This window comes from Hemiscyllium ocellatum, chromosome 6, assembly GCF_020745735.1.
Source record: "Hemiscyllium ocellatum isolate sHemOce1 chromosome 6, sHemOce1.pat.X.cur, whole genome shotgun sequence".
Taxonomy (NCBI): domain Eukaryota; kingdom Metazoa; phylum Chordata; class Chondrichthyes; order Orectolobiformes; family Hemiscylliidae; genus Hemiscyllium; species Hemiscyllium ocellatum.
This window is the reverse complement of record NC_083406.1, coordinates 97076921-97104512: the sequence shown is the minus strand read 5'-3', so window position 1 is coordinate 97104512 and position 27592 is coordinate 97076921. Positions and strand designations below refer to the sequence as shown.

The following is a 27592-nucleotide window of genomic DNA, read 5'->3' as shown; positions in this document are numbered from 1 at the left end:
TTTAAATCCTCTTTCACACCAAAAGTGTATTAACTATTTTTGACTTTATAACTCAAAGCCATATCACTGCAAGTGAATGGATCAGGAGTCTAATGAAGTCTATTTTCTTTTTGTAATTGAATAAGATTCACCATAAAAGTGTGATTACAATTCTGTATTTCCGAAAAAGTTATTTTTATGCCTGCTAGTAACTTAAAAATATAAACATGGCTGCATGAAATGTGGTGACATAACAGATGAATGAAAAACAGCACTTCTAATATGTTCTAAAATTGGAAACAGTAGTTTGAAAATTGTAGGGCAGATTTCTCAATGCTGGTCCAGAGTGGGTCAAAATGTACCTGTGTAAGTGAGTTGGTTGCTCAGGACCTGAATTGCTCCTGTGCTACATGCGACATACCTTAGAATTAATTTTAGATTTCATCAACTTTCCGATTTTCAGTTATACAATCCCAATTTCAGCTAAATAAAAACTGAAAGAACAGCCGGTGCTAGAAATCAGAAGCAAAAACAGAAATTGTGGGAAAAGCTGAGCAGATCTGGCAGCATCACATTTGGCGGTTGAGATAAGAGTCACTCGACCTGAAACGTTAACCCTGATTTCTCTCCACCGATGCTGGCAGACCTGTTCAGCTTTTCCAGTAATTTCTGTTTTTGTTCCCAGTTTCAATGTTTGGACCATAACTTGGTGTAGGAGCAGGAGAATAAAGAGGGAGGGTCCAGGTTACTCTACTCCACTGCTGTAACATTCACAAAGTGATGGGATTCTTCTTATTGTACGTGCAGGTCCAAGTGCACCGCTTTCTCTCCCCAGAGAAAAATCATTAAGTTGTAACCTTTGGGCACAGATCAAAAAACGTGCAGGAACCAGTTAGCAATTCAAACAGGTAATTTATCCTTCACTTCAGATCTCCATTTCCATACAATAGGTTGTGGTTTGTAGCAGTAATCCCTCCCCATATCAGTCCAACATCTATAGAGGCATGATTTCCTCAGACAGGAACAGCACTGGCTGAGTACGTGGTATGATGCTGTCATGTTGGGACAGGTAGAGTTAGAGGAAGAAAACCAGTTGCCAACATAAGATGCTCATAAATGGATCAAGAAAGGGAAGACTGGTCTAATTAATGTGAAGAAAAGAATGACAAATATGCAATTGTCTGGAAGCAATTTATCTGCATACGGAGTGTAATCAGTGAAAAAGCATGGATTCATGGGATGGGTCTGTGCTATGATCCAATTGGGTCTCTAGCATGAGGATTAAATGCAAAGATTTCGACTTAATGAGAAACTCTGCAATTTTACCCATGTCACCAACAAACAGAGAGAACAAGGAAACAAAAAACAAATTTCTGTCAACACTTGAGATCTGAAACAGAAACAGAAAATGCTGGAAAAACTCAGCGGGTCTGGCAGCATCTGCGGATTGAGAAACAGAGTTAATGTTTTGAGTCCAACATTGGCCTTTCTTTGGACACTTCCTTCAGTGCCATCAGACACCCTGAGTTTTTCTTGCAGTTTCAGTTTCTGCCGGATGAATTTATTACCTCAGGTCCTACTTTATGACAGAAGGGAGTTTGCAGTCATTTGCAACCTCAAAGTGCAAAACACAAAATGCTGATAATGTAGAAGCAACTTATCTGGAATTCTTCAGTTGTCACAATTCCTGATTTCTCTCTTCAGAGATGTCCCATTGTGAAGACATGTAAAATAGATACCAATCTTAAAACTAATTTGATACTTTCAGCTCTCCCTCAAACAGGAAATCTTTTAGGGCCATACTGACATTTGCAGAATGTGCCTTTTCCACACAATCATACACATGTCCACCCTGGCTATATTATATCCTCAACTTCATGAGCAAAAATGGCTGCAAAGATGACTGCAAGACAACTTGCAAATGTTCAATCCTAATCACTCCAAACAGTAAAGTTTAGAGAAATCATTTGAGGACTTGAGACAATGTGTGAAAAGCCTGAATGGCTTTTTATTGGAGACTGAAAGCTTTACTAATAAATTGTTCAAAACTTGTGCAGTGTCCTTGGAAAGGTTGCAACAATTTGATTTTGTTACTTATCACTTTTTTCATCCAGAAGTAATCTTATACTGAAGAAACTGAAGGAACATCAGTAATATCTCTAGGTGAGAAAACTAAATCCCACCTCCTTCCTACCAATGTGTCTGGGTTGTATATCGTTTCCAATGTTATGATTCCAGTTAGTCAGTGATTAAGAAGTGGTTCTCATCTCACGTGATATTTCTGTCAAGTTAAATACAGTTACATAACCCTCTGGCCATTTGAGTTTGCTGATATATGACAAGGTTACAGTCACTATCAAAGAGGACAGCATTGCAAAGGTTTTATATGGGAAAATCTGGATATAGTCACTATCCTGGAAATAACCTCCAGGATAATGTATAACAGCTGGGAAATGAAAAAGAGGTTCACCTCCAGCAATTCTAAGCAATGCTGCTGTCAGAACTCCAGTGACAAATCCCAATCTATTCACACACGAAACATACAGAACACAAACAAGCTGTGGAAAAAGGATGACATACACAAGGTCAGCACTTAATGCATAAAGACCATAGATAGTGTTGGTAAACAGAGCAAGGACAGTGGCAAGTACTGTCACCACAAAGACTGTGGTCTTCATTGCATACAGAATTTCTTTCGCTGATGCCTGAAAATAGAAAAAGAAAGAGGGTTGAAATGTGCAAAGCCATATTCTGTAAATAACAGGGTCATTCTAAACACTAATACATTAAGCATGGAACTTTCAAACCATTGGAGAATACATTAAGGTCATCTTGATGGTAAATTTTGATTGGTAGACATAAAGCAGATTTGAAGTCTAAGAAGTGTTCAACCAGGGACTTTTTGCAGAAATATCATTTGGAATTGGCCTATGTAACAAAACTCTATTTTGTGATATTGTTCCAATCAAATGCAGTAAAGCAATGAAATATATACTTATGGTGAAATAAGGTTAAAATTGAACACAGTAGATACTCAAACCAATAAAATGCAATCTATTTCACAAAGCATTAACCTTAGATGAACTCATCTTGTGTTCAATTCTTATTGTGAAAAAGTTAAACTCCAAAACAGTTGTTAACAGTATATCATATAATATGAGCAGAGCACATGAATTGCGCTCCAGATTGCATCTATTTAAAACCAGCACTACCTGAATGACATTAATTGCCAAAGTGACAATTAATTCCGAAGTGACCCAGCATTGCAATGTTGGAAACATTGGAAATGTTTCAAAAAAAGATATGCAGAGATTATTATCTAAGGAGGAATTTGATTGTCCTGCAGACAGTCTCAGAGACCATTTGTAGGACATTGATTTTTTAAAACTCTCTCATTTTCTGTTTATGGGTCACTGTTCACTTGAAATCACTTGACCAAACATTAACATTAAATGATGAAGCTTTTGGCAAATGGATGGAATTTCAAAGAAAAGCAGCAGAAACTCTAGGGGCTGAATGGCCTATAATAGTTTCCATGTTCCTTTCCTGCAAAAATCTGGCAAAAACAATTTGAAAGATGCTGAATTTTGACTACCTAGTTGAATTATTTCGTGTATAGCACCTTGCTAATGACAGCCAGGTATTCATGGTGTTTCTTGTTGTTACCTAAATGCATTGCCTGCAGTAGCCACTACTGCTGGCCATGGGGGCAATAATGAAGAACTGCTGATCTCTGACTGGCCAGCAGCTCTCAAACTTGGGAATTCTGCCCTTCAGAGGGGTGTTTTAGAATGAGATGTCCCCTTGGAGCTGGGAATCCAGGCAATTAGGTTCCCCCAGATGATTGGAGAATCTTTTTAGATCTTTTGAGCCTCCTATTCTCCACACTATAACTGATGACCAGCTCTTATGAACTAAAATAAGGGACACTTAGATTTTACGATGTGGTTGTGGGGTCAGGTGGGTACTGGCAATCAGAGAACAGGATGGGGATGTGAGAGAGCTGGTGACTTTAGGGGTTAGTGGATGGGGCTTTCTGGTGACTCTAAGAATAATTGTGGAATTGGGATTTAAGGCAAGCAAAGCTCTCTCTGATTACTGAGTGGTTAACTTGCAATTCTGCTTCAGTCACTCAAACTGCCCCTGATGGCCAATGACCACAGTGCTCATGCTCACAAATAAAGCTAAAAGGAGGGACTCCCAAGCTTAGTCTCCAGGGAATTGTCTCGAAGTATGGCAGAAAAGGCATCCCCGAAAAGAAGCAAGACAATTAGTCAAAATAAGGAACAATTTCATTCTGTTCAGGGTTAACCTAAACCAATGGGGAAAATGGAGTTGGATGTATTTTGTGCTGCTTTCAGGAGTGAACATGATCACATATCACATTGTGCTAGATTAGGAAATGGCGCTGTGACTGCAGGCACCACAGACATTACTGCAGTTATTATCTGCACAAGGGCTTATATGCAGTCAACTGAGCAGGGCAGTGGGATGCATTGCAGCCCTGAGGGACAGCTTCATCACCTGTACAAGCTCCTTTCATTCCTGTGCTCCTAGAGAGTCCCTTGGTATGACCAGGGAAAGACATGTGGGAGAACTGTGATGCAACAATGACATTGCAGTAGTCAGCATTACCTGGAAAATTGGAAGCTTGGAGAAAGTATCCTTAAACCAGTTGCAAAAAGTGTAGCAATTGTGAAGAAGGCAGGTTGATAAAAAAAGGGAAATATAACCATACATTAAATACAGCATAACAGCATGGAATTATAGATTATAAATTTTTACTTGCACCAGCCAAACATGAGTTAGCAGATTGGAAGAGAAACAAAGCTGATTTCCACTCAAAGCAGATCTTGTGCCACTTTCCCTCTGTTTAACTTATGAGAACATGAGCTGAGTAAACTCTGTGATCTCTGCACTTCATTCAAGACATACAGATCAGAACCTAACACAGGGAATCACACAAGTTTCAAAGTGATTCCTATGCTAAGGCACATCTAAGGGCTGATTCTTTCTGGATGTAGGTTTGCTCGCTGAGCTGAAAGGTTCATGTTCAGATGTTTTGTCACCATACCAGGTAACATCTTCACTGAGTCTCCGGACGAAGCATTGCTGATGATTCCTGCTTTCTATTTATATGTTTGGGTTTCTTTGGGTTGGTTATGTCATTTCCTGTTCTTTTTCTCTCAGGGGGTGGTAAATCAGGTCCAAGTCAATGTGTTTGTTGATAGAGTTCCGGGTGAAATGCCATGCTTCTATGAATGCATGGCATTCCATCTGGAACTCTATCAATAAACACATTGATTTGGACCTGATTTACCACCCCCTGAGAAAAAGAACAGGATATGACATCACCATAGAAAATGACATCACCACAGGAAATGGCATCATCAACCCAAAGAAACCCAAACATATAAAAGAAAGCAAGAATGATCAGCAATGCTTCATCTGGAGGCTCACTGAAGATATTACCTAGTATTGTGATGAAACATCTGAACGTGAACCTTCTAGCTCAGTGAGCAAACCTACATCCAGAACCTCAACCTGAGCTACAAATTTTCTCAAAACTGGCTGATTCTTTCATTTAGGTCTTTTATAATGTGGTAGATTTTTGTTTATTGACTTTGATATCATTCATGGCTATTGCACTCATGTATACAAAAGCAGTAAAGTTACCTTTGGCCTAAGAATCTTTCGGTAGATATTATGTGTGAACATAGTACTGGATGACAGAAGAGAGGAGTCAGTTGAGGACATGACTGCAGCTGCAATGGCACCAATTCCAAATATGGAGATATAGGGAGGACACAAATATCGAAGAACTATTGGTAGAATCATGGCAGCTTCATTTTTCTCATAAGGTGACTGGGAGCCATAAGAAGTCTGATTCCAGTCTGAGAATAAAATAGAACCTGTATCAGATATTAACATTAAAAATCAAAGGACTATCAATTAATTTATAATTATAAATAGATGTTGAGTTTTCTTTTATATGTGATTTCTGGTGTTGAAACTGTCACCAGCTACAAATTATTTTGCTCCATAGGCACATACAATATATAAATACAAAGAGACCTAGAAACAGACATAGACACAGACACATGCAGATATAGAAATGCTTTGTTACCAGCATGTGATGGGGGTGGCGGATGTATCAGATCTCCTTGTTTTAGCCACTGGTTGGTTGCCACAAATATTTATAATCGTTTTCAGCGCACAACTATATCACACTTCAATTAAAATGTAGCACTAGTCAAAATTTAAGGAGTCTATTTCAAGATTTCCTTCAGCAAAATGACAAGGAGTTTCATTATTTCCTAACTCCAAGCATACCAACCACCAAACACACACACACACACATCACAAATACAAAGGGGATGGTACCAGTACAAAACAAAATGCAGTTGAATAAAGAGGTTCTTAGAAGTTGTTATGAACCAAAACAAACCCCCTCAAAATATAAAGAGAAGATAGTCTCGATCCTAAACTTTTTCTGATATTAAAGGTAAGTTTAAGGCATTGCATCCCAGATGTAATTTGATTGGACAAACTAATCAAGGTTAAACAAAACCCAGTTTTTACACCACAGTTAAAATACAGACAAAATAAAACCAAAAGAATTGGCTTAATTGTAGCTCTATTGAAGTGCTGAACAAAATAATAAATATATTAACAACTACTAACTCACTGTTTCAATATGGTAACATCCCAAAAACACATCCTTGACAAATGCAAATTCAATAAAATAAATTGTTGCACATGCAATTTTAAAGCAGGCAGAGAACCCCAGTGTTTAGTTGTAATGGGGAAAGGGATAAGAGCATCCACATCCAGCTTCAAAACTTCAGCAACTTGTACATCCACCAATATCATTTATTGTATCCATTACTCCCGATGCAGTCTCCTCTACACTGGGGAGACTGGACACCTCCTAGCAGAGCGCTTTAGGGAACATCTCTGAGGCACCCACACCAATCAACCACATCACTCTGTGGCCCAACATTTCATCTCCCCCTCCCACTCAGTCAAGGCCATGGAGGTCCTGGGCCTCCTTCACCGCCGCTCCCTCACCACCTGACACCTGGAGGAAGAACGCCTCATCTTCCGCCTCAGAACATTTCAACCCCAGGGCATCAATGTGGACTTCACCAGTTTCCTCATTTCCCCTCTCCTCACGGCACCCCAGTTCCAAACTTCCAGCTCAGAACTGTCCCTATTACTTGTCCTACCTGCCTATCTTCCTTTCCACCTATCCACTCCACCCTCCTCTCTGACCTATCACCTTCATGCCCACCCCCATTCACCCATTGTACTCTTTGCTACCTTCCCCCACCCTCCTCCCTGACCTATCACCTCCATCCCTACCCCCATTCACCTATTGTACTCTATGCTACTTTCTCCCCACCCCCACCCTCCTCTCATTTATCTCTCCACCCTGCAGGCACTCTGCCTCTATTCCTGATGAAGGGCTTTTGCCTGAAACGTTGATTTTCCTGCTCCTCGGATGCTGCCTGACCTGCTGTGCTTTTCCAGCACCACTCTAATCTAGAATGTTAGATATTCAAGTTCTTCCACATCTGCCCAAAAACTGGTTTCCTCAAATAAAGTTCACCCAATGTCTGGCATTATTATTTTTTGCCAAGCAGGTAATTTCCAGAAAGGCATCAATCAAAAATAGGAAACATGAGTTTCTTGAGCCCAACTGAATTTGAGTATTCTTTGATAAAATATTAGTTTCAGTTCAGACTACCCTTGCCTATCTCTCAACACCTTGACCTGGTAACGTGACCTTCAGTCATCTTAAGTCGATTGTATTCCCTTTTCTGAAAAAAACTGTAGTCTAAGAAAAGTCACTCCAGAGAAAAATAAATCTTCCCAAGTATGCAATATATTATAAAACCGTTTTCTTACATTTTGAATGCATAAGTGGGACAAGAACGCCAATTGATCACAACATGTACATGATTTTAGTGAATGTAATGGTAGGCCTACCTTGTGTTGCATGCAGACTCACTGTTCACATCCTTGATATCTATAAGCAAAAACTGATGGGAACAGAAATGGGGGCAGGAACCCCAGAATCAGGTCATGCCTGCCATTTTGAAAAGGCTTCTAAGTCATCCTGGCTTGGTGAATATCTAGGCGAGGTATGGACACAGACACATACACACAATAATGCTGTGTAATAATACACAAACTGCCTATTGTTGATGGCTACCAGTTTATCAGTTTACCAGACATTGTACATGGGGATGCAGTACTGTACCTGTAGAGGCTGCAACGGAGCCAATCAGGACTGAAGGGATGCCCATTATACAACCACCAAATGCTCCTGCGATTGATAATTTTTGAGCATTTTTAATAGAGGAGGATGCCAGCACTCTTTGAAAATAGGCTTGCCATGGTATTCCTCCCAACACCTACAAATAAAAATTACAATCCTGTCAGGCTATGAAATCATATTTTATATTAAGACTAAAAAGTTCATTATCATCCAATATGACATCGTAATATATTTTTGATCCTAACTGAAATAAGTGCACTGAGGCTGGTATCCCATCACGAAGTCACCCTTTGTTTAGATGTGCATGGTACATGGGCTCTAACCCAGCCAGTGCAAAACCAGTCCCTAGATTGAGGAGACTCTCTGAATCTCCTGTTTATATGTCAGTCTGGGCTCCCTGATTGGCCCAGGGTTAACAACCTGAATTAGGAATCGCATAGTCAATAAGATCCACATGGCCCTTGTTATAATAACTACACAAATGTACTATAGAAAGCGAGAAACATTTGTAGAAAAGCCACTACTCAGGCATATTACCTCATAAATTGCACAGACTGGGCAAATTAAATATTAATTTGATACGGGGTCAATAACTTTGACCTATTTTTTAAAAGAAATCATCCGCAGGATGAGGCATCTCTTGCTAGGCCAGCATTTATTGCCCATCCCTAATTACCAGGAGGGCAGTTAACAGCCAACCACATGGAAATGCATGTGGAGTCACACCGGGATAAAATCAGGTAAGGACAGCAGTTTTCCTCCCCACAGGGCATTAGTGAACCAGACGTTGTTTTCCTGACAATAATTTCATTGTTAGTATGAGGCTTTTAAGTCCAGATTTTTAAAAAAATTGAATTCAAATGCCAATATCTGCTGTGGCAGGATTCAAACCCAGGTACCAGAACATTATCTCAGTCTCTGAATTAACAGTAAAGAAATAACACCATTAGGCCATCATATCACCCAAAATGATAGAAAATCATCCTGAAACTGTCTTCCTCTGCACGAAATTCACTTTCACAAATTGGTGGCCTTTAATTTTGTTTGGGAGATCAGGCTCACTGACAATCCAACATTGGTTGCCCATTCCTAGCTGTCCTTGAGCTGAATGCCTTGCTAAAACATTAAGATTCTTTTTGAACTAAGAGGGACATTGTATGACCTGAAAATTGACCTGTTTCAGTTGCTACATTTCAATTCCATTAGATTTAATAAATTGCGAATGCAAATTCAGGATAACATTAGGAATCAACGATAACTGTTACATTTGACAGTAAGGACAAAACACTGGAGCTGTAGTATATCTATTTGTAAAAACATACTCTGCTAACACAACACCTGACTGTCTAAAACCTGACTAACATTTCCATTTTCCCCCTTTAGAATACTGCATTGATTTGTAAACCATCTATATATTAAATGCAAATATTTCCTAATCACTTCACACTATTTTTCAAAAGCATTTCCTAATTTGTTTTCAGTAGTTGGAATGAACACAGCATGAGTGTTCAATTTTTAAGGGAACTTTGCATTCCCTATCAGTTTATACATTTTTATAGGTCACAAGTCACAGTCACCGAGTCATAGAGTCATACAGCACGGAATCAGACCCTTCAGTCCAACCTGCCCATGCCTGAACATTATCCCAAACTAAACGACTCCCACCTGCCTGCTCTTGGCCCATATCCCTCCATATCCAAAAGTCTTTTAAAAGTTGTAAATGTACCCACACCCACTACTTTCTCAGGAAGTTCATTCCACATGTGAACCACACTATCATTCTGCTACAATGTGTGTTTCGTTAATGTGAATTGTTGTAGCGCGATTGACAAATAGAGGATGCTATTTCTAAACTGCGATCTTTTAAAACATGTATTGGCTATAACGCAATCGCATCAGCAACAATTTAAATGCTATTTCTATTGCATGATTTTTATATAGCATGGGGTCACACAAGAATGCACCCATGACATTATCGAAAAACTGCCTGTAGCTTATTCCCAAAGAAGTATTCCAAACATAGGAACATAGAAAGTAGGTCCAGGGGCAGGCCACTGGCCCTTGGGCCTGCTCCACTATTCAATATGAGCTCAGTACCCTAATCCTGCCCTCCCCCGAGTCCTTTTGTCCTTTTAGTCACAAGAGCAATATCTACCTCTTCTTGAAAACACATGATGTTTTGGCCTCAACTGTTTTCTGTGGCAGTGGATTCCACAGACTTTGTGAGGAAATTTCTCCCCCTTTCAGCCTTAAAAGGTATACCCCTTATTCTTAAACTGCGACCCCTGGTTCTGGACTCCCTCACTATCGGGCACATCCTTCCTGCATCTAAACTGTCTGGTCCTGTTAGAATTTTATAGGTTTCTATCAGATCCCGCCTCATTCTTCTCAACTTCAGTGAATGCAATCTAACTGACACAAACTCTCCTCATATAACAGTCCGGCCATCCCAGGAATCAACTTGGCAAACCTTCACTGGACTCCTTCTATAGCAGGAACAGTCTTCCTCAGAAAAGGAGATCAATACTACACACAATAACCAGGTATGGACTCACCATTGAGCTGTATAACTGAAGTAAGACACCTTTGTTACTGTTCTCAAGTCCCTTGTTATTTAGGTTAACATACATTTTTGCTTTCTTTACTGCCTGCTGCATCTCTGTACTTACTTTCAGTGACTGGTGCATGAGAACACTCAGGTCTCTGTGAACATTCCCCTCCTTTAACTTACAGCCATTCAAATAATAATGTGCCTTCCTATTATAGTTACCAAAGTGGATAGCTTCACCTTCATCCACACTAAACTGCATCTACCATGTGTTTAAGTAAAAAATTCCTGATGAAGGGCTCATGCTCGAAACGTCGAATTCTCTGTTCCTGAGATGCTGCCTGGCCTGCTGTGCTTTGACCAGCAACACATTTGCAGCTGTCTACCATGTGTTTGTCCACTCACTCCCCTATGAAAATTACACTGCAACATCTCTGCACCATCCCCGCTCCCCCCGCCACCGCTCACTGTCCCACCCAGCTTTGTGTTACCTGCAAATTTTAAGATACAGGCAGACTATCCTTTATCTGAACATCCAAAAACCGAAAAGTTCCGAATTCCAAAAGTTTTTCTGTGAAGTTTTTTCTCTCATTAACAAGGTTGTTTGGCGTGCAAACAGTTAACCCAAGTCGACACCCACTAGATGCGTGTCACTCAGATGCGATGCAGGGGGGAGGGGCGTGGCCAAGCACCGACAGCCTGTAATTACTTAGAAGTCTGCTCCTCTGGTAAGATTTTTAAAAATTTCACCATTAAGCTATTACTTATTCTGAAAACCAAAAAATTCCGAATTCCGAAAAACAGCTGTTCCCGAGCATTTCGGATAAAGGATCGTTTACCTGTATTACATTTAGTTCTCTAATCTACATCATTAGCAAATCTTGTGAATAGCCGGGTTCCTTATATTGATCCCTGTGGTACTCCACTAGTCACTGCCTGCCATTCAGAAAAAGACACATTTATTCCTAGTCTTTGTTTCCTGTTTGCTATCCATCTCAATACACTATTCCCAAACTCATGCGCTTTAATTTTACTAATTTACCTCTTTTGTGGGACTTTGTTGAAAGCCATCTGAAAGTCCATATAAACCAAATTCAACTGGCTCCCTGATCAACTCCACAAGTTACAATGTCAAAGATTTCCAGTGGACTTGTCAAACATGACTTCCCCTTTGTAAGCCCACAACCACTTCCATCTAGAAGGAGAAGGGCAGCAGATACATGGGAATACCAGTGCTTGCCAATTCCCCTCTGTAAAGCAACCAGCCAGATGGACCTCATGGAATATGAGTTCCCTGTCTGGGGGTGTTAATCCGATCCAATCAGTGAGCTCAAGCTGACGCATCAGAACAGGGGTATCAGACCTCCTGTTTGCTCTGAGATCTGGCTCTGAGGGAGTTGGATCAGTGTCAAGGATACTCCATGTGTATATACAGGGTGCCTTGGTGATGGGATACTGGCCTCTGTGAAGTTATTTCACCCTCCAAGCCACTCATTATCCTGACTTGGAAATATACCACCATTCCTTCACTGTCACTGGGTCAATATCCTTTTGTGGTATAACTTTAGTACTCCTTTAATGTGTGCATCTCAACTACAAAAAGAAAAATATATAACATTAAATGACAGGATGAGAACCTACTTTCCTTTCTTAAAAACTTTGCAAGCTTTATCTAAATATATACCTTGCTAGCCATCCATTTTATGATTAATCAGAAAATCGCAACTTTACACCAGGTAAAATATTTTGACATGAAGAAAGAAAATTTTATATCTTACCATTAGCAAAAAATCATCTATCCATTTTCCAATAAACCTGTCATTAATGCTTCCAAGCCAAGATTTTTGATGGATCTCCTTAACTGCTGTGATCTTGATATCGGTGACAGCATGATTTAGCATTGTGAATGGCACACACAGCCACTAAATGACAAAATATTGCAATTACCCACTCACACATATTTAGCTACACAAGCTATAAAATACACTGGATGCTGGATATCTGAAATTAAAATAAAGCAGAAAATGCTGGAAATATGCCCTAGGTCTGGTTACATCTGATGAGGGAAATGGAATTAACGTTTCAGTTCCATGGTCTTGAAACCTTCTGTATAATTAGCTACTTGTCTTGAATCATTCGTAAATGATTACGCAACCCTGATCGAAAATTTTACCTCAAAATGTTAACCTGTTTTTCTACTTTTCGGATGATGCCTATTTCTGCAATGGTTTTAATTTCAGATTTTCAGGATGATTTTTTTTCCCATTCCAAAACATATTACAGAGTCAATGTACAACATCATTACTTTTAATTTAAGAATCTCTAATTGATTCGTCTGTAGGTGTTTGACTACTAGCCTTTTGTGAAGTGTAAGAACTGAAGGTAAAATTTTGGAGGCATTGGTTGTGCAGGCAATTTTGTAGTCAAGTCATTGAGATCTTCAGCTCATGATTTGACAACTTGTAGATTCTACATTTGAAACATGGCAATTATGTAGCAGTCCCTCAATTTGCACTGCAGTTGCGGTTTGAGCCCAAAGAACTGGTCCTGAATCTTTGCTGTGTTGGGATGGGAGCCCTTTAAGAATGGTGGGTCAGTTTCAATTCCAAGATTCCTGGGCTTTCTAATTTTCAGGATGCCTTTTAAGAGTCTTCTGTGATTTTCATGGAGTCAGGTGGGCCTTTAAGGGATTGATGGTTTACACACCACAGATGTGTCATTCAGTCACCATCCATGTTCCCTCATGCCTTACTGTGGCACTTCCAGACCTATTGATCCTCTACATATTGAACAAAACCCATGAACCCAATAGTAACAATGGGAAGTGCAAACAAACCCATCCATCACCCCTCAATTTAAAGCTATGCCCCTTCGTGCTCGCTGTCACCATACTTGGAAAAAGGCTCTCCCTGTCCACCCAATCTAACCCTCTGATTATCTTATATGTCTCTATTAAGTCACATCTCAACCTTCTTCTCTCCAATAAAAACAGCCTCAAGTCCCTTTCCTCATAAGACCTTCCCTCCATACCAGGCAACATCCTAGTAAATCTCCTCTGCACCCTTTCCAAAGCTTCCACATCCTTCTTATAATGCAGTGACCAGAACTGTGCACAATACTCCAAGTGCGGCCGCACCAGAGCTTTGTACAGCTGTAGCATAACCTCATGGTCCGGAACTCGATCCCTCTATTAATAAAAGCTAAAACACTGTTTGCCTTCTTAACAACCCTGTCAACCTGGGTGGCAACTTTCAAGGATCCATGCACCTGGACACCGAGATCTCTCTGCTCATCTACACTACCAAGAATCTTACCATTAGCCCAGTACTTTGCATTCCGGTTACTCCAACCAAAGTGAATCACCTCACACTTGCCCACATTAAACTCTATTTGCCACCTCTCAGCCCAGCTCTGCAGCTTATCTATGTCTCTCTATAACCTACAACATCCTTCGTCACTATCCACAACTCCACCAACCTTAGTGTCGTCTGCAAATTTACCAACCCACCCTTCTACGCCCTCACCCAAATCGTTTCTAAAAATGACAAACAGTAGTGGATCCAACACCGACCCTTGCGGTACACCACTGGTAACTGGACTCCAGGATGAACATTTTCCATCAACCACCACCCTCTGTCACCTTTCAGCAAGTCAATTACTGATCCAAACTGCTATATCGCCCACAATCCCATTCTTCCGCATTTTGTACAATAGCCTATTGTGGGGAACCTCATCGAACGCCTTGCTGAAATCCATATACACCACATCAACCGGTTTACTCTCATTGACCTGTATGGTCACCTTCTCAAAGAACTCAATAAGGTTTGTGAGGCACAACCTACCCTTCACAAAACCATGCTGACTATCTCTAATTAAATTATTCTTTTCTAGATGATTATAAATCCTATCTATTATAACCTTTTCCAACACTTTCCAAACAACTGAAGTAAGACTCACTGGCCTATAATTACCAGAGTTGTCGCTACTCCCCTTCTTGAACAGGGGAACGACATTTGCTATCCTCCAGTCTTCTGGCACTATTCCTGTAGATAATGACGACTTAAAGATCAATGCCAAAGGCTCGGCAATCTCCTCCCTGGCTTCCCAAAGGATCCGAGGATAAACCCCATATCCGGCCCAGGGGACTTATCTATTTTCACACTCTGCAGGATTTCTAATACCTCTTCCTCGTGAAACTCAATCACACCTAGTCTAGTAGCCTGTATCTCAGTATTCTCCTCGACAACATTGTCATTTTCTAGAGTGAATACTGTCGAACAATATTCATTTAGTGCTTCCCCTATCTCCTCTGATTCCACACATAACTTCCCACCACTATCCTTGATTGGCCCTAATCTTACTCTCATCATTCTTTTATTCCTCAAATATCTATAGAAAGCCTCAGGATTTACCCTGATCCTATCCGCCAACAACTTCTCATGTCTCCTCCTGGCTCTTCTGAGCTCTCTCTTTACTTTGTAACTTTACTTTGTAACCCTCAAGTGCCCTAACTGAGCCTTCACAACTCAGCCAAACATAAGCCTTCTTCTTCCCCTTGACCAGAGATTCCACTTCCTTCGTAAACCACAGCTCCCACGCTCTACAGCTTCCTCCCTGCCTGATAGGTACATACTTATCTAGGACACACAGGAGCTTTTCCTTGAATAAGCTCCACATTTCTAATATGCCCATCCCCTGCAGTTTCCTTCCCCATCCTATGTTTCCTAAATTTTGCCTAATCACATCGTAATTGCCTTTCCCCCAGCTGTAACTCTTGCCCAGTGGTATACACCTATCCCTTTCTATCACTAAAGTAATCATAATAGAATTGTGATCGCTATCACCAAAGTGCTTATCTACTTCCAAGTCTAACACCTGGCCGGGCTCATTACCCAGCACCAAATCTAATGTGGCTTTGCCCCTTGTTGGCCTGTCTGCATACTGTGTCAGGAAGCCCTCCTGCACACACAGGACAAAAAACTGACCCATCTATAATACTCGTATTATAGTGTTCCCAGTCAATATTTGGAAAGTTGAAGTCCCCCATGACAACTACCCTGTCTCTCTCACTCCTACCGAGAATCATCTTTGCTATCCTTTCCTCTACATCTCTGGAACTATTCGGAGGCCTATAGAAAACTCCCAACAGGGTGACCTCTCCTTTCCTGTATCTAACCTCAGCCCATACTTCCTCAGTTGACGAATCCCCAAAAATCCTTTCTGCAACTGTAAAACTGTCCCTGACCAACAATGCCATCCCCCACCCCCCTCTTTTACCATCTTCTCTGTTCTTACTGAAGCATCTAAATCCTGGAACCTGCAACAACCATTCCTGTTGAAAATATGTTGCTGGTCAAAGCACAGCAGGCCAGGCAGCATCTCAGGAATAGAGAATTCGACGTTTCGAGTATAAGCCCTTTTGGCTTGGAATATGTGTAGTTTCTGTTCTTATCAGTTTAATCGCTGATATCTCCCGAAGGTGGGAGTGTTTGTATTAAATGGATTTTTGGAGCAGGGAGATGGCTTAAGGGCTTGCTCTGTCCTCTCCATGTATCAGTCTGGTATTGCAGTGTTTCCAGGAATGGTGAGCTCATTCCTGATGAAGGGCTTATGCTCGAAACGTCGAATTCTCTATTCCTGAGATGCTGCCTGGCCTGCTGTGCTTTGACCAGCAACACATTTTCAGCTGTGATCTCCAGCATCTGCAGACCTCATTTTTTACACAACCATTCCTGTCCCTGCTCTAACCATGTCTCCGAAATGGCCACAACATCGAAGTCCCAGTTACCAACCCATGCTGCAAGTTCATTCACCTTGTTCTAGATGTTCCTGGCGTTGAAGTAGACACACTTCAAATCAACTTCTTGCTTGCTGGTGCCACCTTGCATTCCTGAAACTTGATTTCAGACCTCCCTACTCTCAACCTTTTCTATACTTGAACTACAATTTTGATTTCCATCCCCCTGCATCCATCAATCATCCAGATCCTTTGGATCTATACGCAATTGAAACTTTTAATCTTTGGTAAATAAGTGGGTAGGGAGCAGAGATGGACAACTGCTAATCAAACAGCGTTCAGGTGACAGACCAGAGTGAAGTATTTCTGATTTTTAAGCCAAAAATCCACAATGACACTTAGCTGGAGCACTAAACACTTGAGCCGCTGTCAGCTTTCACTTTCTGATCTCTGTTGCCAGTTTCACAGGCTCAGGATAGACAAGGTTAAGAGATTTCAAGGACTTGTAGGTTCTGCTACACATACATTAAAGAGTCTGAACAATTGGCACATATTGAGCTGTAGAGACATATCGGTATTTTTAACATTGTGAAATGCAACAAATGAATTATTGTTCTTTAAAGCTATTCTTTTATTGTCATTATAGGATTTACTGATTCTATGCAGTGTTTTGTTTTCATTCACTCATATGGGCAATGCTGGATGATCAAACATTCATTGGCTATAGTTACTCTTGAAAAGGTGGTGATGAGTTGCTTCCTTGAACCACTGCAATCCATTTGGTGTAGGTACACCCACAACGATATTAGGGAGGCCAAGGGCAGCTCAGTGGTTAGCACTGCTGCCTCGCAATGCCAGGGATCCAGGTTCAATTCCAATCTCAGGTGCATGTCTGTATGGAGTTTGTACATTCTCCCAGTGCCTGCGTGGTTTTCCTCCCACAGTGCAAAGATGTGCAGTTTAGGTGGATTGGCCATGCTAAGTTACCTGTAGCATCCAGGGATATGTAGGCTAGATGGATTAGCCATTGGAAATGAAAGTTTACAGAGATGGGATGGGTTTGGGTGGGATGCTCTTCAGAGGGATAGTGTGGACTTGATGGGCTGAATGGCCTATTTCCACACTGTCAGAATTCTATGATTTTGACATTGAACGAATTGCAATATATTTCCAAGTCATGATGGCATGAGTGAAGGGACAAAGTCTGGTCTGGAGACATGAGATGGCATGGGAGGGGGAGGAGGGTGTAAGGGGGGAGGTTTTTTTTAGATTAGATTAGATTAGATTACTTACAGTATGGAAACAGGCCCTTCGGCCCAACAAGTCCACACCGACCCGCCGAAGCGCAACCCACCCATACCCCTACGTTTATCCCTTACCTAACACTACCGGCAATTTAGAATGGACAATTCACCTGACCCGCACATCTTTGGATTGTGGGAGGAAACCGGAGCACCCGGAGGAAACCCACGCAGACACGGGGAGAATGTGCAAACTGCACACAGTCAGTCGCCTGAGGTGGGAATTGAACCCAGGTCTCTGGCGCTGTGAGGCAGCAGTGCTAACCACTGTGCCACCGTGCCGCCCCTAAGGTCTTGAGACTTGCTTCTGCTTCAACTGTATCAATTCCTACAGCACCAAGGTGAGCCCTTTGGCTGCCTCCAGTCTCTTTCTCAGGTTGACTGGCCTGACTACAATTCACAAAAATAATGATGGTGCCACCCTTTTGTATACTTTTTCCTGAGGGGGACAAACCAAGCCAGGACATTTCCTATCACCCACTACCTGACTATCTGATAATAATCCAGGCCCTCATCTTTTAAGGCTTTTGTTGGCTGAGTGATTTGACACTTAGAATGACCATTTGAACAAGTGATCAAGTAATTATATTCCAAAAAAGCTGATTATTCCAACATTTTAGTGCAGTGGGGAATAACCTGAGAGATTGATCTTACAATGAATAAAAGATGCAGTTGGAATGGGAAATGTTACTCTGGCAGCAATCCTAGCTTACAATAAACATAATCGAGACTTCAATGGATCACGGCCATGACCTAACAGCCTTGCATTATCATTTTAAAATAATGGGTCAACGATGTATATTTATGCAAATACTGTTACTATATGTAATAGAGTCTGCAACTCACCAAGCCAAAGAAAATGCAACCTAATTGAACGACATCAGTATATGCCACTGAATACAGCCCTCCAAGTAACGTATAAATCATTGTTACACAAGCTGAAATGACCACTGATAGCTTCTTATCAAGGCCCAGAATAACACTAGATGTTGTACCTGAGCAATAAAAGGCAAAATTTATGTTTAGTCTTTAACCATCAATACATCAATAAAAAAAAAAGGTTTACACTAAACAAAAATTGAGAAGCTCCGTAAGATATGTGTTAGCCACACAGCTCCATGGAAACATTCCAGCAAAAGCCTTTGTGAATCTCCTCTTGATGGTAAATGCTCCCGTGTAAGTGTTTTGAGAGACCTTGTGATCAAAGCTGATATTGGACTTTGATATGCACTGATGAGGAGTAGTTGAACTGAAATGTAATCACTGGAGTTGGGGTTGAGGCCAGAGTGTCTGCAATTTGCATTATATACATTTCAGCCTGAAATAGGTTCAGAAATAAAGAGCTACATCATTCATTGCCAGGAAATGTATCAGTGAATGATTGTTCTTTGGTGATAACAGCTGTAGAAGGAACCTTGCTCAGACAAGGCCTAGAGTAAGGACAGGCAGGTACTTTAAACAAATAGCTACCTTTCAAAACTGTGTTGGCTTTGCATTCAACCTTGTATAATAGGATCCTTCTAGAATATGTGGCATTGGATGTCATTTTGGTGAACAATATTGTGGTTCAACTGCCTGAAAAGGAAATAGAACCATGGACTGGTTCACCATGATGAACACATACAGAAATTGCTGGAGAAACTCAGCAGGTCTGGCATATCTGTGGGAAGAAAGCAGAGTCAATCCATCGAGTCCGATGACTTGATGATGAAAAGTCTAATGAAGAGTCTCCAGATGTTGCGAATCAGACAAGATAGAGAAAAAGGATCTGTAGAAACTGATTTGATACTAAGAGGGACAATGCCCTTTCCACCTATGAGGATGAGGACACAAACTATTGGGTGGATAGCCCAGAGACTCACCATGATACCTTGGAGCAGGACTCTGCCCAAAAGCATTAGGAGAGGAAGCATAATGTGTCAGTTTTAAGAGGATTCAATAACTAAGGGATGGCTTTGAGTGTTGTTGGCTAGGCCTGACTTTATTGCCCATTCTTAATTGCCCTTAAGGCAATGAAAAGTTACCAACATCACTGTGAGTTGAGAGTCACATGTAAGCCAGACAAGGTAAGTGGTAGATGTCCTTCCTGTAAGGGCAGCAATGAAAAAATCAACAGGGGGTTACACTGTCACCAGAATTTTACTTTCACCACCTGTTATCTGAGATTCAAACCCATGTCCCAGGACATGGGGCTCTGGATTACCAGAGACATAATGACTAAACTACTGTTTCCCCACAGGACAGCACTCTTTCTAAAATAGATAAGAAGTCCCATTTGGTATATTGCCTATATCACGTCAGGGTGAGGATCATCTCAAACCTGCTTGAAATGGTAAAAGAAGGAGGGAGGACTGAGTCATTGTGATCCATTACCATCGAAAAGAACAGGCAAGCGGTCATGTTCAGAGGATTACCATTAAAATGCCAGACAAGGAATATCTCCAACAAGAATGTGGGTGGCACGGTGGCACAGTGGTTAGCACTGCTACCTCACAGCGCCAGAGACCCGGGTTCAATTCCCGACTCAGGCGACTGACTGTGTGGAGTTTGCACATTCTCCCCGTGTCTGCGTGGGTTTCCTCCGGGTGCTCCGGTTTCCTCCCACAGTCCAAAGATGTGCAGGTTAGGTGAATTGGCCATGCTAAATTGCCCGTAGTGTTAGGTAAAATGGGTAAATGTAGGGGAATGGGTGGGTTGCACTTCGGCGGGTCGGTGTGGACTTGTTGGGCCGAAGGGCCTGTTTTCCACACTGTAAGTAATCTAAAAAAAAATAAATAAATAAAAAGAAGGTTCCAACTATCATCCTTTGACATTCAATGGAAATATTATGACTCAATCCTTCATTCTGGGGACTTACTGTTGATGAGCCATTAAAATACTTGGGACAACCTAGCACACTTGGGATTTTTCAGCAACTCCTATGCAATTGTGGTACCATGTCTAATGTTAGGCATTACATTTTGTTTCTGTGGAGAGAATGCCCTGTTTTAATATAGTTAATAGTCTGCATGTTGCAAACAGCTAAAAGGATATATCAAACAACATGGTGTTAGAGGTCAATTTCTCACCAGAGAAAATCGCCAATGAGACTTACCTCATGGTGAGCTATTTGTAAAATTTTTCCTGACTGGATGTAACTGCCCATTTATTCTGGGATCTTTTAATCTCAGTGAAGAGAGAAATGAGCAGTGCAGAATCCCCTGTCTTCAAGATGAATGAGCAGAATAAAATCGGCAACAGAGCAAGTACACCATTTTTACAGCACTAGCTGCCTTATTCTGGTAGATTTCTATAGATCCTGCCTTTTATTGAATGAGACAGACTGATCAATGGGTAAATAAATACAAGGGTAGGTGGGATTGTGTGAGAGTGGGTGAGTAGATCACTGGGTGAGGAGGTAATTGGATGAAGTAGGTTAGTGGGTGAGGAGGGTAAGGTGGGTTAATGGGTGAGGTGAGTAACTGGGTGAGGTGGGGAGGTGAGTTGGTGCATGAGTGGACAGTCAATTCAAGTTGTCAACCAGGTTACTTGGGTCTGTCTGAACTGTACAACAGGCAGTTGGGCTATAGTTTGGATTTTGGGCCTAGTCAGGTTGGTTCGGATGGTGATTGGGTATTTAGGTGGTCACTGGATATTTGGGTTGGATCGGGCTGAAAGGGTAATCAGGTGATCAGGGTGCAGTAAGACTGAGCACGTGGTTGGGATGGGGGTTTATTTGGTTGATCAGGTAGAGGGCTTGGAGGATGGCGATTGGGGATAGGCTGCAGTTAGAGTTACCTGACTGCTAGACTGCAAACATCTTCTGGGTAAGTACAGAGGTAAGTCACATGTATCTGGCTGAAGATTCCGCCCTGTGTCAGATCAGAGTTATATACAGCAGTCTCTATTCTGGAGGTTTAAACTTGAGGGGGACTTTCCATATTTGCCCATGACATATCTCATAAGACTAAAAGAATTTGACATTTACGAGAGCTAGCTGAGCCGAATAGACTGGAAAAGAAACATTCGTATGATTACCTAAAGCTGCAAGGATGGCAGCAGACCAGAATATTTCCCCGACTATGGCAGGGATAAACACTAAACTTGCAATTTGTTTCCCATAACGCAGCTGAAATGGGTCCAACATTGTTACATATTTCTCAGCTCGCATTTTCTTGGCAAAACACAATCCACCTGTGTGAAAGCAGAAGAAAGGCTCTTAGATACCCACATAGGTGAATCCAAAGGTTTGCTGTATATTCATCTACATTTAATCTTCATGGCTGAGATTTATCCATATCCTGCAGGCTTTTGTTTCTTTAAATAAGGTTCCACGGATTTGTGCTGCACAAGCTGCATTTTTATGCTGAAATGTTCAAATGTAATACGTAGCACACAAGACTGCAAAGGAGCAAGAACAAATTGTTTAAGAATATTTAAGCTGAGAAACAATTTTCTCTCTAACAGTGGTAAGTAGTACTTACACCTCATGGTGAAATCAGTGTTGAGAAATCTGAAAGGCTGCTGCTTTTGCAAGTGTTTACTTTGACTTCAGAAAGCAAACTGTGCAAATGGATGCAAAAGCGCTGGAAATTCAACTCATTGTTTAGTGGCACGCCAGGCCAACATATTGAATGTTTCGAAGAAAATGTCCTGGGGCTAAAGGGATGGAAAAATGTAGGAAGAAAGTGGGAACTGGGGACTGAATTGGATGATGAATGATGTTCATATGGTGGAGCAGGCTCAATGGGCAAACAACCGACGCTGACTCCTTTCTCTCAGGCTTCTGGGTTTCAGCCTGGCAGAGTGGTCAGAGCCCTGGGCTGGCTTCTTCCATAGATCCAGGTTAAGTCAGTAAATTGCTGGTGAGGAAGTGAGTGTTCAAATGAAATGTAAAGGAATGGCAACAATTGAAGGAAAATATGGGATTGGAATGGGAAAAGAACACAAGTTTTGAAAGTTTCTGGAAAGATTTGAAAGGCATCTGAACCCATTGGAAGCTGTTGGTGGTGATAACATTTGCAAAAAGGTGACGGACAAAAATGTAGGAAAATGAAGTCCCACATGTAGATTTGAGGCTGCAGTGGGCCAAGCCAATAGAGGCTGTTAGGATCAAATGTCCTTATAACAAAAGTTACAGCTGTGCATCCATTTCACTGCTCACCTAAAACCGATGAAGACAGTCCTGCACACCCCACAGTGTCTGAAAATATGATCTGTCACATTTGAACAATCTAGGGTTGCTGGTCAATATTGTGCTTTGTGAGAAATAACATTCTGGGTTTGGGTTACTTCTGAGTGTCCATCCAACTTAACAAATAGTTTAAACCTATACATTGTGCCACTGTTGCACTGTGGATACAATGTTTGCAACTTATATTGCAAGTTGGAGCCTCTACCTCTGCTAATTGTTTGTTAATGTGAGGTCAGTGTTGCTGTCAACTGCATCCTACATTCTGATTAACAACATACAAATGAGTGAACTGATACTGAGATTATATTTACTCACCAATAACCAAACAAAGTAGAGAGGTCCAAGGTGCTACAGTCCATACTAGTCCAGCATCCGGTCGATACACCATCTCAGCGGTGCCATTTATATATGCACCACCAACCCAGGTTGCTGCAATAGATGCAAAAGCACTGGAAATCCATCTTATTATATCAATACATGTGAGGAAAATAAACAGTTAACATGCTACTGTAGTTGAAATATAAACCCATCTGCTGATAACATTAGAAACCAATATTGTTAGATTGCAAGAGAAAGTTGGCTTCTGTTTTCTGAAGGAGTATCAGGGAACACTTAACCAAATACTAGACTTTCACAGTAAAGATGCTTCTATTTTGTGTGATATATTGTAGTAAGGTAGATTTTATATTGTACGCTTATGATAGTATCTCTTGATAATCCAGATTGGAAAACAAACACAATTACTGTAATATTAAACTAAAATATTGCAGATACTGGAAAGCCCAACAGGTCAGGCAGCATCCGTGGAGAAAAACAGTTATCAGTTCAGGTTGTTAAACTTTCCCTACTGAGCTTTTCATCTTTTCTTGTTTTCATTATGTAATCATGTTGTTTGTACTATTAACCACCACATAAAATATTTGCTTTTCTGTAAAGTCACAGCTGATAGAATGTATAACAGTGCATGCATATGAATGTGTGGCTGGGAATTTACATGTATAAAATGTTTTAACTGCATCTTTTCATCTCAATCACTTACTAGGTATTTAATGAGCCCATTAACAATGTGACCTCTAATTAATATTAATCAAGAGTTTATGATTTTGTTCCTGTGTCTGAGAAGTTTCACTTGCTTTAGCGTCTGGCTCACCCAATGCTTTTCACATGATCCGGACCCCTGTTGTCGGCACATGTGATTCAGTGCGGAGGTTCCTGTATCACTTCTTGTGGTCCCTGATCTTTTTCCATCCACTGTTTAGCTTCGCTGCATTTAATTTCCAACCTGTCCTTACACATCTGTAAACCGTATCCTCTCTCAAGTCAACAAAGGATCCTGCACATGAAGTCTAATTCTCGCTCCCAACCAGTTGCTCCTGTGTGTGTGTGAGATCGAATCTTACCTCATGTTTCTGCTTGTCTTTCTTTCAGAACAAACCAGAAAAGATTACAAATTTTGCAAAAATATTAAAAATCATTTTTAATTTATGTTCAAAATCAATTTACTTGAATATCTCATTATTCTTTCTTAGCATCATCAGCAGTTGTTGTTCACCCCTAACTGCCCTTGAACTGAATGGTTTGCCAGGCCATTTCAGTGGGCAATTAAGAGCCAATTGCATTGTTGTGGGTTGGGAGCCACATGTAGGACTGGGAGATTTCCATCCGCAAGGGCATTACAAACCAGAAGGTTTTTTTCTCCCACCATCCATCTGCAATGGTCAATAAAATAGTTTTTAAATACAGGTGTAATTGAATTCAAAGTTCACCATTTGCCATGGTAGGATTTGAACTCATAACCCAGCACACTAGCCTGGGGCTCTGGGCTACTCACCCAGTGACAGTATTGTTACACCACCACTCTATGGGAGCACAAAGGGAACCCTATTCATTTCCTTTTTGACAAATTATATTAAATCATTATTATGTGGAATGCCGGTGTTGGACTGGGTGGACACACCCAAAAATCAAACGATACCAGGTTGTATCCAATAAATGTATTTAAAATCACAAGCTTTTAGAGCACTGCTCCTTGGTCAGGTCAAGTGGAGACAGGCATAGGCACAGAGTATATAGGTGGAGAGGTAATGACAAGGTAATTCCACGTAGTTAAGAATATCAACAGATAATACAAACAGTGAGAGTAGAATTTGTACTTATCTGTTGATATTCATCACTACCTGGAATTATCTTGCCATTATCTCTCCACCTACATACTCTGTGCCTGTAACTCTCTCTCTACCTGACCTGACAAAGGAGCAGCACTCTGAAAACTTGTGATTTTAAATTAATCTGTTGGACTATAACCTGGTTTCATATGACTTTTGTCATTAAATGATGAAGTCGAAATTCCTGACACTGCATTGTTATAAATACCAAGTGTATGAGGTCATTATATATTGTGACAGTCTGTTGAATTTAGGGTAAATTGGATGAATGAACGGGATCATAGGAGCTGCTCTGGAATTTGCCTCACAACAGGCTTGGCTGGCTTGGTTGTTAAATGTTAAAGAAACACGTGGATTCTTTCAGCAGGAATGGGTATGGAAGATGTTGGTGGATTAATATTGGCCAGATCACTTGGAAGCATTTTGAGGAAGTATTGTGTCATGCGACCTCTATCCTGCAGCTGAGAGGATAGATGTGTTTCAGCTAAAAGGCCACTCCTCTGACAATGCAGCACTCCCTCAGTACTGACCCTCTGACAGAGCAGTATTCTCTCAGTATTACCCTTTGACAGTGCAGCACTTCCACAGTATGACCCTCTGACAGTGCAGCACTCCCTCAGAATGACCCTTTGACAGTGCAGCACTTCCACAGTATGACCCTCTGACAGTGCAGCACTCCCTCAGAATGACCCTTTGACAATGCAGCACTTCCACAGTATGACCCTCTGACAGTGCAGCATTCCCTCAGTACTGACCCTTTGACAGTGCAACACTCCCTCAGCACTAAACCTCTGACAGTGCAGCACTCCCTTAGTACTGACCCTCTGACAGTATAGCACTCCCTCAGTAATTACCCTCTGACAGTGCAGCAATTCCTCACTACAGGCCCTCTGACAGTGCAGCACTCCCTCAGCATGACCCTCTGACAGTGCAGTACTCTCTCAGTAGTTACCCTCTGACAGTACAGCACTCCCTCAGTACTGACCCTCTGATAGTGCAGCACTCCCACATTACTGATCCTTTGACAGTGCAGCATTCTCTCAGTACTGATCGTCTTACAGTGCAACACACCCTCAGTACTGACCCTCTGATAGTGCAGCACTCCCACAGTACTGACCCTTTGACAGTGCAGCACTCCCTCAGTACTGACCCTCTGACAGTGCAACACAATTGGTACTGAAATCAGATGCCCTTCCCTTTGAATTTAAAATGCTGCCTTGGAACATTTTATATCTATCTGAGAGCAGGTATGAAGCTAGGAATCGTGCTGTGAGTAACTCACCTCCTGACTCTCCTAACCCTGTCCACCATCTTCAAGGCTCAAATCAGGAGTGTGATGGAATACTCCCCGCTAGCCTGGATGGATATAGCTTCATCAATACTCAAGAAGCTTGACACCTTGTAGGACTAAGAACCCATTTGACCGAGACTGCACCCACCATTTTCAACATTTAGTCCCTTCACCACCGTTGCACAGGAACATCTTGCTGTACCATCTACAAGATGCACTGTAGTAACTCATCAAGGCTCATTTGAAAGCACCATTCAAACCTGGAACCTCTACTACCTCAAATATCAAGGGTAGTAAATGCATTGGAACACCAACCGAATCTCAAATCTTTCTGATTTGAAACTACAGTTTTAAATTTATTCTTTCGTGGGATGTGGATGCCATTGGAAAGATTTTTGTCCATTACTGTTGGGTCAATATCCTGCAACTTCCTCCTCAACTGCATTGTGGGTCTCCCTTCAGCACATGGACTGCAGTGTCACAGAGTCATAAAGTCAAGAGTAAATATGAATGGGTAGTAAATGCTGACTTAGTTAGCAATGTCCATATCTCATGAATTACTACATTTTTTAAGGAACGAAAGGGTAGCAGGCCTCTGTTTAACATGTTGTTCTATATTATCCATGTCCAAACAATGTTCAGGGATCAGAATTGCTCTCAAACAGCCAGAACCCTGATTCAGAAAGAATAGCCTCACCACTGAGTTAACTTTAATTTGTTAAGGAGCAATATTTGTATTTTGTGCTTTTGACTAGAACGCTTCCTAGCACCGAAATTAATGGCTATAAAATAATCGGCCCAAATTGCGAATACATGTTTCTGACCAATCAGGTTCCTCATTGGTCATTCAAAGTTGGAAACTGACCGTCTGTAAATCTGACAAACGTTACAAGTCTCTCTCTTGATAATTTAAAAAAACAGTTACTGTACCCATGGTTGTTAGAATGCCAAGAATGAATCCGATTTTTCGTCCTGCGATCATTACCATTTCGGGTTGATCACCCTCGTACGCTCTTTCAATCTTTTTGGCTCTTCTTGCTGCCCAGATGCCAACCGTGAGGATAAGAAGATAAAAGCTGGCAATTGACACAGCCCCAGCGATATTTATTGCCAT

The 27592-nt window shown here is 41.2% G+C and overlaps 1 protein-coding gene and 1 non-coding gene across 2 annotated transcripts; one reads left to right on the top strand and one right to left on the bottom strand.

Moving 5' to 3' along the window:
• Positions 1–2228: 2228 nt before the first annotated feature.
• LOC132816959 (high-affinity choline transporter 1-like) lies at positions 2229–27592 on the bottom strand. Its single transcript, XM_060826984.1, has 8 exons — positions 27409–27592; positions 23338–23451; positions 21867–22022; positions 18696–18844; positions 12590–12733; positions 8246–8399; positions 5656–5873; positions 2229–2684 (listed from the first exon to the last, which is right to left on the bottom strand). Exons 1-8 carry the CDS (start codon positions 27590–27592, stop codon positions 2229–2231), a joined length of 1575 nt encoding a protein of 524 aa, XP_060682967.1.
• Positions 16214–16406, top strand: LOC132816988 (U2 spliceosomal RNA). The gene has a single exon (XR_009644833.1). It is a non-coding gene; the product is annotated as a U2 spliceosomal RNA (small nuclear RNA).